Source organism: Ambystoma mexicanum, chromosome 7q, assembly GCF_040938575.1.
Source record: "Ambystoma mexicanum isolate Mex_15411 chromosome 7q, UKY_AmexF1_1, whole genome shotgun sequence".
NCBI classification, from domain to species: domain Eukaryota; kingdom Metazoa; phylum Chordata; class Amphibia; order Caudata; family Ambystomatidae; genus Ambystoma; species Ambystoma mexicanum.
The window spans coordinates 317967429-317983986 of record NC_090941.1 but is presented as its reverse complement, the minus strand read 5'-3'; the positions used below and the strand labels follow the sequence as shown (position 1 = coordinate 317983986).

Genomic DNA, 16558 nt, shown 5'->3' with positions numbered 1-16558 from the left:
GGGGCAATACATTTTTTTTACCAAAACATTCCTTTAATACATGCTTTTAACTTACTCCACCTTCAGCCGTTCTCTTTTATGTTGTTCCTTTCTTTTCTCTTACAGACTAGGGTCTGGATACTGCTGTGTGAGCATAATATGCCACACTAGAGACAAGCCTCTGTGCTGTTAGACCACCATGGTGGTGACTAATACAGTCTGAAAAATGACATAACATTACACAGAGCAATGTCATGTATTGGAATATCTCCAGGCAACATATGAAAACTAAACTAGAATTAAAAGAAACAACTATGTACATTTTACAAATGTACAGACTGCTGAATCTCTCTTCAATTTTTATTGATTCACACTGTTGGTTTGAAGCATAGAATACAACACAAGGTAGATGTTACCTTTACATTTATTTGTGCAATACAATGTTGATGAGCTTCCATTTAGACGCCATTGACTGTATACAGACAACACAAGCTTGCACATGATTTCAATACACAAATATTATATTGGTTACTGCATTGATCAGATGTTACAAGCAGAACAATGTGAATGCCCAAATCCTAAAGCCCAAAAGTTGGAAGCTCAAAGTAAGGCCCTCCGCCACATGTGCTTCTGCTCTCTTCATTTATGGTGTAATTGTTCACGAGAAACATTAGACACAAGAGAAGAAATGCTGGACAGGCAGCGGCAACTGGCTGAGTTTGGCACTTTTGCTATATTTTTTACACTGAATGTTGATACTTAAAACTGCCTGGAACGTGTTTTTTTGTAAGAGGTTTTTAGTAGCACAATATACAGTAGCATTACCAGCAATGATGCAACCTTGCAGCAATCTGTGTCTTAAGTATGAAATGCATAATTCCAATAGAGATGTTGAAACACAGACGTTTTTCAAATTGTAGTTACTTACACTTATTGCCTTTACCTGTGCTGTAGAAACTGGGAAGGTTGTGAATGCTTGGTGCGGGAGGATACCAGAAATGGGTGCTGCAAGAGAAAGTAACTAAGATTGTGCCAAAAGACATTCTTATATTATTTACCTAAGAAGTATCTCTATGAATATGTTTTTCCTGCAATTACTAGTGGTAACGTACACTGCAAATGAGCTCTGTTTGTACTGCTGTGTGTGTTTATACAGGGAGTACAATGAAAAGATATCAGCTATATTGTTGTAATAGCTACAATCACAAATGTCCCTGGGCAAGGCATCACATTGGAGAAGACTTTAAATTAGATACACATTTTGTACGTAACCATACCCCATGATCATTCCCCGCCCCACATTGATACATTTTTTATAAAATGCCTCCTCTCATTCTTTAAAATTCGAAAACCTATGAACCAATACACAAGATTCAAAGAGGTTAAATACATTGCATAGTGAAGCACCCCTGTGGGTAAGCAAAAAGACAAATGCATGCTTTCAGTTAGTGGTATGTAAAGTGAGGCATGGGATCATGAAAGAAACTCAGTCTAGTCGCCCCTCCTCTCGACTCTCCTCTCCCCCTATCCTGGTGGTCCTCCACAGGATGGTTAGAAGTTAGTGAATATTTCCCTTCCAAAACAATAAAAACAGAAGACAAAAGTGGTCCCACGCCCATCCTTCCCCTTCAAATGCCTGCCCCGCTGTTGATGAACAGTTCCTTTTGTCTCCACTCTTCCCACAGGATGGCATGCACTTATATACATGAAAGTTGGAATGGCACCGGGATCATATGAAAGAAAGGCTGTTTATGAAGTAATATTACCAGAGCTACTGCGGTAAGCAACTTAAAAGTTACTCTTGCACCTACAGCCTCCATTCTTTGCATACAACAAGGACTTACCCAATGTATATAAATCAAAGGGAGTTGGACGCTAATGAGACCCAAAAGGATCAGTCTAGTTGAAAATCGACTGCACAGCATGGATAGTGCAGGCAGTACATAGGCAGTTTTGCCTATTAGGCCCTGTTCTAATCATGAAGCAAAGAATGGTCTATTGAAGATGTTCACATTCTCTCTTCTGGCCAATGGAGGAACATTGAGACCTAAAACAAGACCACTGAGAACTAAGGCAAAGCACAGAGGGCAATAGCTATATAAGACTTTAAGGGGAATGAGATGAAGGGATGACATCTTCATGGTCTCCTCGGTTAATGTAATTGATAATTATTTTGCCACAAAGGTTCAACTGGCATAAGAATAGCACTCTCATGAGCCTCCACTGTAGCCTACACGTACCATGGTTTCTGTGGGATTGCCACTGCTGCTCCTGCAGGAAGGGGGGAGGGAATATGAAAGGGAAAATGTGAGTTACAATTTCAGTGGCTATGGGAGGGGTTTTGTCCAGTAGGATGTCAGCAGGTAGGATTCTGGGAGGCTGCTGAGGGTGGTCACTATAACAGAGGTGTTCCAAAAGTCCCTATTTCAAGAAGGCATCCAGGCCTTCAACTACAGTAACCGCTCAACAAAAAACCAGTCTAAGATGGGGTCTTGTGATTTTGAATCTTTCTAGGTAGGTCTGACCAGATCTTTCCAAGACAAATGGCATAATTTTACATGCAGCATGTCACAATGCTCCTTAATACATAGCATGCCTCCTTGTTCTACAGTTTGACAAGCTCTTCATAAGAAATAGCAAAGAAGAGCATTTTTTAATCAAGAGGTGACATTCAATACTGATTAATGGGCATACTGAACAAGAATGGATGATTTTATCCAGACCTACATCCACTTTGTAATCCCCATGGCAATCTAACAACCTCCCACCAAATCCCTTCAGAAATAGTGTACAAAAAGGCAATATAGATGAGACATGGATGAGCAGTCCCACTTTGTATATTTCCTATAGGTCAAGGAGTTTACCAGCTTTCGTGTGTGGCCCCTAGCGCTTTGGTCTGTACTGCATCCACTTCCTTCTGAAGAGAGCTCTTCATATCCCACACAATGCATAGAGTTTTCATCCAGGCAAAGAAGAAACCAAAACGATTATAGAATAGAATACCTGTCTCTGTCACTGTCGATTACTGCCCAAAGTGCATGTGAGAAGGACGTGTTGAAGTGGTCAGGTATTGTGGACATTTTCTGAGGGCAGAACCAAATGGAGACACAGTGGGCCAGCATCATCTGGGCAAGAACAGACAGAGAGTTGCGCTGCAGGCTGCATCAGCAGGTTCTGAGAAAAACGAGCCAGCAAAAAAGCCTGAATGGGGGCCATATGACTCATACATAGGGTGCACAGGGTGGGGTCTACAGTGCCAGAAAATATGTAGTGACAGCAGTACCAGACCCAATTATTTTGAAAGAAAATCTGCCAGAAGACCTCATTCATGATCAGCAATTCTAACAACTGCATCAAAGTAGCTCCCACATACTCTTGAGGCTGAGAGCATCTAATAGGAGCAGGGGAGGTAAGACTGTAAATGGTCTTGGCCTTAGAAGGATTTAGTTTATGACTATTATCCCAATGGCTGAATAAATAAGAGTGGAAGGTCCCTGGCCTCCAAGATTAAAACCAGAAAAAGGATCAATTTAGAAGGAAATAAGGACATCTACAACTCAGACGTTTCCTCTAAAGCACTACCCTTACAGAGGCACATCCAGACCAATGAAGAGGTAAGTGGGCGGGTCTACATGGTTCCATCGGCCCTATTACTGGAGGCTCTTTTTCCCTTTCCCAAAGGGACCTTATAGATGGTCTTGATCCAGAGTTGTGTTTTAGGGGGCCATCAAGTGACCAGTCTCTGAGGTTGCACGGAGAAAGGTACTTACTAATTGATCAATCATGCCACTGAGCCATTTGTACCTACTAAAGAGTCAAAAGGGTCATGTGAAATCCTCTGCCTGGAAGGAATATACTGTGCAATCATGGATGCAATCATGTTTCACAGTGCTACCCATACTATATCTGGCATGGTGTACATTGTCAGCATGATGTGGACCCATGTTTGCCACGCTGAGGATCCAACCCTACAAGTTGATGAGCACAGAGCTGGTACATATATGTAATTCCATAGGCATAGGCTTCCACCCAAGTAGCACTGAATGCCACCAAAGAGTTCTAATTGACATCTCAGGGGGAATCCAAGGTGAAATACGCTTCAGGTACCATGAAGCATTCCACATCATCCTATGTACAGCCTATGTCCACTTTCTTTAATAGTTCACCACCCCATTTCAATGTACAGCACCTACCAGTAGCCAGTGCTAGGGTACTTTTCAAAGCCTACCAGTATGAAGGTTCTACTGGCACCTGAGTGCAGGTAACACATTGAATGTAGAGTACTTTCCCAACCTGGAGGTTGATCTGCTTGGAAGGAACAGATTGGGAGAGGTTTCTGTAAAAGGTACCTACTTACCATATGCTAACTAATGGCAAAGTCATAAAACTGCAAAGGAATGTGAGTTTCAAAGATATCCAGGCAAGGATACACACAACCTATCAAAGTCAAAAGGGAATTACTGTACTAATGATGCATATATGAAGCAGGCATCCCTGGCCCCATGCAATGAAGATATATTACCTCTAGGGGCCACACTCAAAGACCTCTTCTTAGCAGGAGGTCAGTACTATACAACATAAGAACATCAGAGTAAGAAGGAATCAAAATGGCAGACAGGAGGCAAATCACTTGTCAAAACCACTTGAATAAAAGGCATGTGTATGCCAGAGCTCCCACTGGAGTGCCTCTCCTGGCACTAGAAAAGACACTTAGGGCGGACGGTGGAGTGGTTGTGTTAAGTGACGACGGTAACTGGTTGTATTTATGATTGTGTAAGGTGTATGGCTGTGTAAGGACTCGGGCATCTTTTTCCTGCACTTTGGAGGGGCTTTTGATGTAAGAGTGCATATTTTTCTACCAAAAATGACCGTCGGGCAATGTTAGACTTTCAAACTGCAGTCTACAGCATTCTTTGTTCAACCTGGGAAAGGGAGTATTAAAATAATATTCCAATTAAAATCTTTATTAAAATATATATATATATATATATATATACATATATATATATATATATATATATATATATGTGTGTGTGTGTATATATATATATATATATATATATATATATACACACACACACACACAAATATATATATATATGTATATAAACACACGCACATCCAATTTTTAAAAGGATTTGCACAGTGATTCTTTTGAACATAAAGGATCCGACGCCAAGCCTGCCTTTAGAACAAAATATGGAGATTTACATAAGACCCCTTACTGTATACTTTCCTTTACTATACTGCTTCAAGGCACCAACAACATACAAGGGAAACAGAGATGTACTGCATGCCAGAGGACAGTGAAATAAAAAGAAAATCTGTGACTCTTCTTTGGTTAACACACTGCAATCACACCTTTCATAGCAACATAAGTGCAGCCGCAACAAAGCTTGCAGCAAATCCTTGCTCCTCTGCATTGCTGGCTTCTCTGGCCTCAAATATCAGACTCTCAAACAACACTTCTCTAGTTGCACCATGCACATGGAAGAGGCTGGGCTGGTTGGCAGGCACATCCCAGGCAGCACGAGGCAATGTCAGTACTTCAACATATTAAACATGGTGGCAACCAGCCGTAGCGCAGCACATAGTGTCAGTAGATTCGATGACAGGCACGAATGAGATCTGTGACTATTCTCGTTTACACACACACATATGTGAAACATGCTTCCTCTTTGGAAAAAAAATACATTCATTTGTTTCAAGTATCATTTAACATATAATCAGATGTAGAGATACAATGTCCTCTCGTAACACTCAAGACCAAAGGATAACACGTGAATACTGAAAATGTTAACCGACCACCCATCACCATAATTGTTTGATTAACAAAGCTCACAGAGCATTTATTTTGAGTGAAATGTAAATTTACAGCTACTTACTAAATGTCAGCTTCTGCATTTCCCTTTCTGTTTTATGTACATTTATAACAACAATGTGTGTGTTTCATTTAATGGCCTGGGATTTGCATACTGATATACTGTACGTCTGCTGCTGCAGCTGTGCGGGTATCTGCACTGGGATGAGGTAAGACCACACACCGCGGCTTGTCTCAGTCCACCAGCAGCGGGCCCCATGTTGCTCCTCTTTCAGACCTGCAGGAAAGAGTATGTGCGCAGCAAGGCAAGACCTTAATCCTGTCCCTTATGGCTTATTTCCTGGCTTTGTTTTATTGTTCGGGCTACAGTTGATTTCCCGTAGCAGTAGTTCACAGTCGGCAAGCGCATCGGCCGGCACGTATTTCTTCATCTGCTCAACAGTCTTTTGGTAGGCTGATTTGTCCTGCTCCAATGATCGCAGTAGATTCCTCATTTTAGTCTCTCGGGACAAAATGCTTTCAATGTTGGATTCCAGGTTCTGGATTTTAGCATGAGCTCCCTGTAGTTACAAGATCAAGTAACAGGAAAAATGCGTTATTGGTAAGATTCAAAGAGAGTAAACATTCTTTGCAGCATAAAAACTCATAAGCAATCTAAGTCTGACCTGCACTCCATCAATATAAATCAATCTAAAAGTAATATTTTCAAATGTTGTGGCAATCTTATTTGCAGATTACTATTTTAAGTCTCTAATTAGGTTGTGGCGCAGCATTTATTAAGCGCAAAGGCTGCCATGTACACTGCATATTGGTGTCTCCTGTCGCATGTGGGTTTCCATACAAGGCAACAGGAGGGTTCCCATTGAACAGATGGGTCATGGAAGCTGTCCCAAAACATTTCTTTAAGTGTGGACGTCACGTAAGTCAGTTGGAGACTTAAAGACACAGGTAGTAAGTGGGTTGTAAGCAGCAGCCTGTGTGCAAGATGTTAAGTGTGGGTGCTCTAGACGTAATATAGGAGAGTATTGTGTTGGGTGGCCAAGTGTGATATGTGGCAGTAACAACTAGTCTTGTAGGTGGTCTGCAAGGTGAGAGCAGTGTTTTGCATGTCACCCTCATATAAGTGACAGGCATGCAACGATCAAAACAGAAGCAGTCCAGGGTCGGTTGGTTATGCGATACTCTGGGTACATAAATATGTTTGTGTTCAGTTGTATATATGGGGCAATTATTCAGACCCTGAGAGTAAGATCATAGAGGAGTGTGTGATGCAGCGAAGAGGGCAAAAGTCAATATCAGTGCTAGTGATTAAGTACTTATAATACAGAGTGGTCTTGTGTAGTGTCAAGAGCATGCTTGTGTGAGGGTGATGACGTGAATGGAGTCATTATTTTGAGATAAGGGCATGGCCAGCCCCCCAGGGGGGTGCTAGAGGGACAGCCTGCATAGCGGGCCGCCCCTCTGGCCACCCCCTGGAAATACCTAGCACTGCTCTTCCTCCCTGGGAGGCAGGAGGGGCGTCCCCGGGCCAGGCACTGCCACATCCAGCTTGGGCTCTGGGGAGCAGTTATAAGGCTGGGGAGGGGGGCTGTTGGGCTCTTTCACTTTGTTCCAGCCCCCCGTCCTTTCCCTTGTTTTGTCTCTCTGCAGCAGCCTGCCGATTAGGTAGGATAGGGTGAGCAAAGTGATGGAGTATGCCATTTTAAAAGAATATCAAGACGATATCAAATTGAGAAAATCCAATAAATATTTCAGGGATGATAGAGACTACAAAGAGGACCGAATCATCACGTTTCAATGTAAATTTGACGACAGAATATGAAGTCCCTCCAGACCACTAACACAAACCTCTTCTCCAGCGAACTCAGAGGTTGAGTCAGAAGGGAAAACCGCTGAACAATTAACACCATCTAATACTAGCTCTACCAATATAAATACACCAGTCAAAGAAGAGGTTTTTTGGAAGAAATCAAACAGTACAACAGAGGAAATCTGCAGCACAACTACAAACATGTCAGGTTTCAAGTACCACCTGTACAAGGTATATCAATAGGGGGAACTTCATCAGAGGAAGAAGAGGAGGTAGACACAGTATCAAGCGGAGATCAAAACCAAACAAAAAGAGTTACAAGGTCAGGCATGCGGAAACAGAGGTTTGTCGTTTGCCCCCACTGTGGAAACAAATATCATTTATTTCCAAATTGATCTATATAAATGTATAAGGTAATTGAAATGTTGTTTCAGAAAGAAGGCTAACCATTTCAGATATTGAGAACAAACATCTGTTATTATCCTTGGGAACGGAATCGGGAAAAATGTATGAACAAATATGTGAAGATTTGGGTATTCACCATAGCAATATTAAAATGTAGGAAATGAAACCTAGATCCAAATTCAGTCCCCAATCACCTACTGAAAGTGTCATTGAAACTTTCCACAAGGCAGTTGTTGAAGAACAGACCACAATCCAATTTTGCCTGGCAAAATCTAAGCAATGAAGAAATCAGAGCTTTAGAGACTATCAGAAGTTAACATCATAGTAATTAAGGAAGCAGAAAAGGGTGGTAATGTGGTTATTCTCATTCGAGAAGATTATATAAAAATGGGTAATCAACACTTATCCACGCCAGGATGCTACAGAAAACTGACATTGAATCCTACCAATACCGTTTTGCAAGAAATGTTAGCATTAATATTGAAATGGCCCAAAAAAGGTATATTATCACATGAGGAGAAATCATTTCTTAACACAACTGAACCAACCATGCCAACAATCTACTATTATCAACATACAAAGACACAGTAATCAGAATTCAAGTAGAGATCTTACCTTTCTATATCACAGACTCGACATATGTTTTGCAAATTCTTTCAAAAATCAATTGGCGACCACAGTTTTTGCTGGCAACTTTGGACATAAAGGCACTATATACCTCTATAGACCATGAGCTGGCAATTAGAACAATAGGCTACACTGAAAGAATGTTCAGCCTCCAATAGACAACATATTGAAATGGTTAAGGAATTCCTGAAATTCACCTTGAATAACAACACCTATTATCTGCAAACCAAAGGGGTAGCGATGGGTCCCAAATATACCCCCTCACTGGCTAACCTATTTATGGGGCAATTTGAGTAAACCCATGCTTTAGCAATCACTCAACACCTAGGTAAAATTGTTTTGTGGAAACGTTTCATTGAAAATATAATTCTGATTTGGAATGGGACTGTGCACTGATTAATGCACGCTCATTCCCCCGACATCCACAACCTCCTATTAGGTAACAACTTAGACCTATTAGCCTTACCTGAAACCTGGCTACACAATGCTACTGGCCCCCTCCTCTCTCTTGCCATACCTACTGGATACTCCATCCTACAGGTCGATCGTCAAGACGGCCTAGGAATTGGTGTGGCCTTCATTCACAAATACACTCTCCCCATCAGAGCCTCACCTCTGCAGCAACGGGCAGGCTACAAAATCCTTCTGGACAAACTTGAATCCTCACCCCAAACCACCATCAACCTACTTCTCCTCTATCGCCAACCCTCCCACACGGGTAATCCAGAAACAGACACCTCATCACCCCACTCTTCAAGCCTAACAGCAAATGTATTCTCCTAGGAGACTTCAATTTAGGCTACGATGGCCCCTTTGACCATAAGGCATCCGCCCTCAGAGCCACCCTTGAAGAGATGAACTTCACTGAACTAGTCCTCTCTCCTACCAACAAAAAAGGAAGAACACTTGTTTGGCTACTCCCGTGGAACACTTCCCTCCAAGTATCCTCCCCTCTTCCCTTCCTTGGTCAGATCACTAGTTGATCCCTTTCACCTTCAACACCACCACCACCAAAAACACCGCTACTATCAGCAAACCCCTTCGCATTACCGCCAGACACACCCAAAAACTCACAGTCTTGCTGCTGACCCATTCCATCCTCCCTCAAATCAGCCCCAAACAATTCTCCCCCCAAAGTCATTCTAGCATCCTACAACTCTGCACTGCTCACTGCACTTGATGAACACGCTCCCTTCAAACCACCTCCCGCAAAAAAACAAAAACCCAAAATTGGTACACAGATGACCTAGCCTCCCTCTGGAAAAAGAAACGTGCCCTTGAACATCTTTGGAGAAAAAACCCTCCTCCCGCCAACAAAGCAGCCTTCCAGTGCTTTCATAACAGAGCAAACAGAGCAAACAAAACACAACCAACGTACGACGTATGCAAGATAGAATAGGTTTCATACAGAATATTAACATTGACCAGGGAGCATGGCCTTCTTGCGGCCCTGGCAAAATAAGTAGGCAGCAGAATTGTTTCAGGTTTGGGCTGTCCATATGATCAGGCCATTTAGCCATTTCTCTCCCGCCTCCCCATACCTTCGTAAATTTCCTGGGACAGCCCCTGGCTCTTATACTCTTCTTTCCAAGGCCATGCAGCGGTCCAGTTCCGCAGTCCACTAACTTAACCTCGAACACTCTGCGGATCCCCAGGATGCTGCTATCAGTCTTTTAGCAAGTCCCATTGCCACCGCCAGGAAAGTTTTCTTGTGTTTCGTAAAGTCAGTATCAGCCCATATTCCCAGTAATACCAGTTTCAGCTCCAAGGGAACCTGGGCCCCCATCATTGTGGATAGTTTTTGTGTACATTTCGCCCAGAAAATTCTGATCTGTGCACCCTCCATAAGTATGTGATAGAAAGTGCCTCCTCCCCTATCGCACCTAAGGCAAGCATCGCTGTCTGCCTTCCTCCATCTGGTCAATATTGTGCGGGAATAATACACTCTGTGGAGGACTGTGAATTGTATTAAACACAGTTTGTGCCGCCATTCCCACCTCCCCTGGGAACATCAGGGCCTCCACCCATTCTTCCAGTTCCAGCTTTCCCAAACCCCGCTCCCATTTCTCTCGCAGACTGGTAAGCTCTGTGGACCCAAATGCCGTGAGCACCTGGTATAACGTGGACGTGACCTTAGCAGAGATGCCTGTTGCGAATAAATTGGCTTCCAGTGGGGAACTACTTGGAACCTCTCCCAGGGAGGGGAATTGGGCAGAATTCGCATGCGATATCAGTATATATCGAAATCCTTCCCTGGTTAATAGGCCATATTGTCCCTGCAGCTCCTCAAACGAGCGGAGGTGCTCGTCTTGTATTATATCCGCCAGGGTATCTATTCCGCTCGCCGCCCATCTCTCAAAGTATCCCATCTTCAGCAGTTCCTCAAGGTGTGTGTTATACCATATGGGCTGATCAAGAGTCAGCTTCCGGCCCCAACCCATGTGTTGGCATGTGTGTCTCACTGGCCAGGTAGGGACCCCATGTATTTTTTCCCCCTGTATAGACCCTATCTGGGTATCCGGCCTTTCATCCTTTTACGTTCCGCAGCAATGTGCGGGAATGCCTGGTTCCCGTGTAGCCAGTCATTCACCGCCCCCAACTGGGCTGCCCAGTAGTATCTGCGCAGGTTGGGCAAGCCTATCCCCCCTTCCCATACTGATCGTTGGAGCATTTTCAATTCCACCCTCGGTTGTTTCCCTCCCCATAGGAGCCCCGTCAAGGATCCCTCTATTTCCACAAAGACCTTCTTCGGAACCGGGAGTGGGGCGTTCTGTAGGGCATATAGAAATTTGGGTAGTGTCAGCATCTTAAATAGAGCCGCGCCTTGCCCAATAATGCTAACATCTTTAACACCAGAATCTGCGATGCAAGTTCCAACACCAACGAACTCTTCAAAATTCTTAGCTTGAATCCCCAGCACCCCCATCTGACAAGTTCCCAAGAAATAATGCATGGTGCACACTCATCCAATCCTCCCTGGACACCAAAACACTGACACTAAGGGACAAAGCTATTCACAGAAAATCCCTTCTACCACCCCTGCTACCCTGCCCCCAGTCAGCACCTCCACAACTGCAACACCTCCTCCTCAATATCAATTCTCTACCGTCTCCCCTCCTGAAGTCCTCACTACCATCCAGCACCTAACATCATCTAATTGTGTTGGCAACACTTGCCCAGAGCACATTGTCAAAATGTGGGCAGAACCCCTGGCCCCTACCATAGCTAGCTTTATCAACGCAACATTTAAGTCTAACTCAATTCCAACTGCCATCAAAGAAGCATGGGTCACGCCTTTCCAGAAGAAACCCACTTTAGACTCCACCATCCCTACCAACTACCATCTCATCACCACAGTTCTGTATCTCCTCAAAATCCTGGACCACAGTGTCTACTCGGAACTGCGACTACACCTTGAAAGCCATAATCTACTAGGTACCCGCCAGTCAGGCTTCAGGTCCAGACACAGCCCTGACTCTGCCCTCCTTGACCTTAAGATCCAGCTCCAACACATTAGGGATAATGGCGAGCTCGCTATCCTCCTATTGTTAGGCCTATCTGCGGCTTTCGACCTAGTAGATTAAGAAATCCTTTGCAAACACCTCACCACCACTTTCCACCTTGCCCCAGAAGCCACCTTATGGATCCAATCCTTTCTATCTGGCTGATCCATCAGGGTCTTTGCAGGCCCCGAGTCAGCTAACCCCATACCGGATTCCTACAGTGTCCCACAGGGCTCCTTCCTCTCCCCCACCCTCTATAACATGTATACCAAACCCCTCTTTGACCACCTAGACAGCCTCAACATTCCATACACCAACTTTGCTGATGATACGCAGGTGCTCCTAAAAATCACATGCAACCACGACCTAGACTCACATCTTCAGCATCATACAGGCCTGGATGGCCACCCATCATCTCGGCCTGAATGATGAAAAAACAGAGCTCCTTATTATGGGCTCCCCACATCGCCTCTAACTCTTCAGCCCTGCCTTCTCTTCCTTTTGCATGGATGTTAACACCATCCCCGTCTCCGTCCATGTACACATGCTAGGCGTTTACCTGGACTCAGAACTAAACATGCAAAAACATGTTAAAACTATTGCCTCCTCTGCAGCCTATTCTACCAAACTTATAAACCATTCCAGGAAATTCCTTACCTCTAACAACTGTCTTATTCTAGCCAGAGCCATCATAGGCCGGTAACTAGACTATTGCAATGCCATCCTAGCAGGGACCTCCACCAAAAACATCAACAAACTCCAACTGCTCCAGTCTGGGGCTTAAAGAGCTCCGACCACATCTCTCATATAAGATGGGAGGCACACTGGCTTACCATCAGAGCCTGCATCAAATTCAAACTCCTCACGACACCTACTGCTGCATGCATAACAAGTCCCCCCAACCCCTCACTAACCGTATCACCAAGAAACACAACATGCACAATCTATGCTCTTCCGCCACATCAGCTTAGAGCATGCCCAGATGTACTAGAAAGAGCTTGGGGCTCCTGGTACACCACCATCGCTCCCACACTTTGGAACACACTCCCTCAGAAGATCCAAGACAAACCTGCCTACGCACTCTTCCGTAAGAAAGTAAAAACCTCACTGCTCAACAAATATCTGTAAATAATTTCAGACTGCCCCATCTACTCTGAACTTGACTCATGATCTATGATGTAATGTAACTACCATACTGTTTGTGACTCATGATCTATGATGTAATATAATCACTATACTGTTTCCATCTATTCCCAACTATGTACCTTTAGCGCCGTGATACCTCCAGCCCTGTGCAGTAGCAACAAATAAAATAAATAAACACATTGCAGAGTTTTGTCAACTATTTGAATCATAATGAGTTTGGTCTTGAATTAACAGGCCGTAGTGAACAAAAATGTATTGATTTTTTAGATTTGCACATCTTTATTGACAATAATAAAATTGAAAGAAAACCCGTAAGAAAACCCACTGAGGTTAACTCCACCTTATTTGCCTCCAGTTGCCATCTACCATTATGAATATTCCCTCAAGAGAATTTTACTGGGCACGGAGGAACTGCTGTTTAGATGTAGACTTTGATGAAGAATGCAAATTACTGAGTGACAGATTTTATGAAAGAGGTTACACGACAGAATGTATATCTAAAGCATGTAACAAGAGAAAAAGTCTAGCCAGACATAACACGGTCAATCCAACTTTGAAAGACAAGAATCAACCACAACAAAAGGTGAACCATATGACCAAATATTCTAAGGACAGCAATGTCCTATATAGAATGGTGAACAAACACTGGTACATACTGCAGATGGATATGGATCCAACCAAATATATAGGTGAGAAAACAACATTAATTTATACACAAGGACCAACCATTAGAAATAAGATTAGTTCGTCATTTCGTAAAACCCAAGATGACCATGTTACCAGTGGATGTGACTGGATGAAGCCACATACTCAAGGCTTCTTTAAATGTGGAACTTGCAGTATGTACAGATATGCACATCCTGACAGTAACACATTTGTGTGTGAGGGTGGCATAGTCACAATAATTCACAATTTAAATAATTGCAGATCTAAATATGTGGTATATGCAATTATTTGCCTATGTAAGAGAATTTATGTTGGGAGCACGATAGGCGAATTGCGTATTCATATATGTGAACACATGGCCAGCCTTAATAGCCAGGACATGACATTATCAAGGCTTCCTTAAATGTGGAACTTGCAGTTTGTACAGATATGCACATCCTGACAGTAACAAATGTGTGTGTGATAAAGGCATAGTCACAAGAATTCACAATCTTATTAATTGCAGATCAAAATATGTGGTATATGCAATTATTTGTCTATGCAAGAGAATTTATGTTGGGACCACAATACGGGAATTACGTATTTTTATACGTGAACACATGGCCAGCCTTAATAGCCAGGACATAAGACTACCATTATTGGTTCATTGGCAGGAATCACACCAAATGGAAAACAAGAATGGCATACGTTTTATAGGTTTACAAAAAGTGAAATGTAGCACAAGAGGTGGGGACCACAAACTTCTGTTGAGACAATTGGAATTGCGAATGATTTGTAAATTACACTGCACTGCACAGGTATAAATTGTGAACATGAAATTAAAGTCTCTTTGTGAAGCACAATGCATTATGGTAAGTTGAACTCATGTTCAAAACTGACGTATTTAACCTAACATGCTAAATGTATACAATAAGAATATGCTGCTATCGTAAGAGGGTAGTTGCATACACAGACCGTGTGATTCGTCAATATCTTATCCCCCATAGGGCTGAATGGGAATGGGGAGGATGCTAACAACGGTCCCGTTAATGACGGGACCGTTGTTAGCATCCTGTTCTGCTAGCGGGTGCCACTCTGCACGTCTGGTCTGACCAGGCGTACAGTGCGGCCCCGCTTACAGAACTCGTAATGTGGCGGTAGAGTGATAACGGCGCCAACAGCACTATCGGCGCCGTTATCACTCTACCGCCATCGTCGTAATGAGGCCCAACATCTCTAAAAACATATTTATATTCACATTAAAAACAATGGAATACTTAGTTTCTCCGCAAACAATTGTAGCAGGACGAGAGCATTATTTTACATTGCAACTCAAACGTGCAGACGTCACGCGTAAGCAGCATCAGACGTCATCATGCCAAACTATATTATTCTTTACAAAATGGCAGCTGCGGACAACCTATTCGCGACACGCCGAAGGTGAATCCTAACAGGACACACGTCCACTATATCTAGACGAGAGGAATTATCCTGAAATAGGTAAGGAAGCAACAACTATTTCAATAGGGCACTGATCATTTTTACCAGTAATACTTTCTAATAATTCTTAACACTATATAATATCATGAGAGTAGCCAATACAAGTTTAGACTTATGACAACCATTCTATATCTATTTCTCAACTTTAAACAGATGTTGATCGGATAACATAATTGATCTGGACTGAATTAAAGAACTTTAATTTAAAGCTGTTTAAACCAGAAGATACTCCAAACAATCATCAAGGGGTGAGTTATAATTTCAAAATTCTACCATTCATTGGAGATAACAATACTTAACAAGTTAATTAGTAGACACTGAATCTGACATTATATTGCTGTACTCATACAGGGTCTTATGTACTCTTCTAGCCCCACTGAGATCTTGGGAGAGGAATTAACCGTTTAGACCCTTTTATGTGAAGTAGCGCTTTATTAGATGGATGCGGATGCAGAATTTACTCTTACACCAAATAATAAGAACGACTCAGGAAGTTAGCAAAACAATGCTGTTTTATTATCAATTGTCTTAAACAGGGAGTACAACGGACATCAACGGACGTCGCACAGCATAATCTCAATGCATCACATGAAAAACCACATTTTTATAGTGAAAACTCATCATCATTGACATCATACTACGTGGAAAACTTACTTGGGTTTGTGGTTGGCTTAAGGGGAACATGTAGGTATACTTTCTATGGGGGACAGCATTGCGATTGGTTCTCTACAGTCAGGTGGACAACTATGCCCACCCCTAGTGCAAGTCATCTTCACTGTCATCAAATAAAAGTTTCATTGGCTCTCAAACTATAGGGTTCTTTGCTATGTGGCCCTCTATAATTGGTTGGCATGCTTGTACCCTTCTGGAATATTCCAATCGCTAGTAGCACGCAAGCTGGGTGGGACCCCAGGTGTTAGTGGGTGGACTTGACCATGTCTCCCCGCCCAATTAGCCTCACATCCATCATCACTCATGCCTTCTGCCAATTGAATTGTCTTTGAACTCAGCCTTGCAAAGTACCACTGCTCCTGTGAATAGAAGGGAGTGTGAGCACGTTGTTATCTTCAAATCTTGGCGTAGCTTGCCCATTTTCTATTTTCATCCAGACCATGTGATGGG

At 42.9% G+C, this 16558-nt stretch overlaps 1 protein-coding gene across 3 annotated transcripts in view; it reads right to left on the bottom strand.

The window, feature by feature from the left end:
- Positions 1 to 5312: 5312 nt before the first annotated feature.
- The window catches only part of TBC1D4 (TBC1 domain family member 4), a 1514114-nt gene continuing 1502868 nt past the window's right edge, over positions 5313 to 16558 (bottom strand). For all 3 annotated transcript variants that reach the window (XM_069639269.1, XM_069639270.1, XM_069639271.1), the window contains one exon: positions 5313 to 6360. In XM_069639269.1, the coding sequence (XP_069495370.1) occupies positions 6127 to 6360 (234 nt within the window). In that variant the 3' untranslated portion in view covers positions 5313 to 6126. The remainder of the gene's footprint in view (positions 6361 to 16558) is intronic.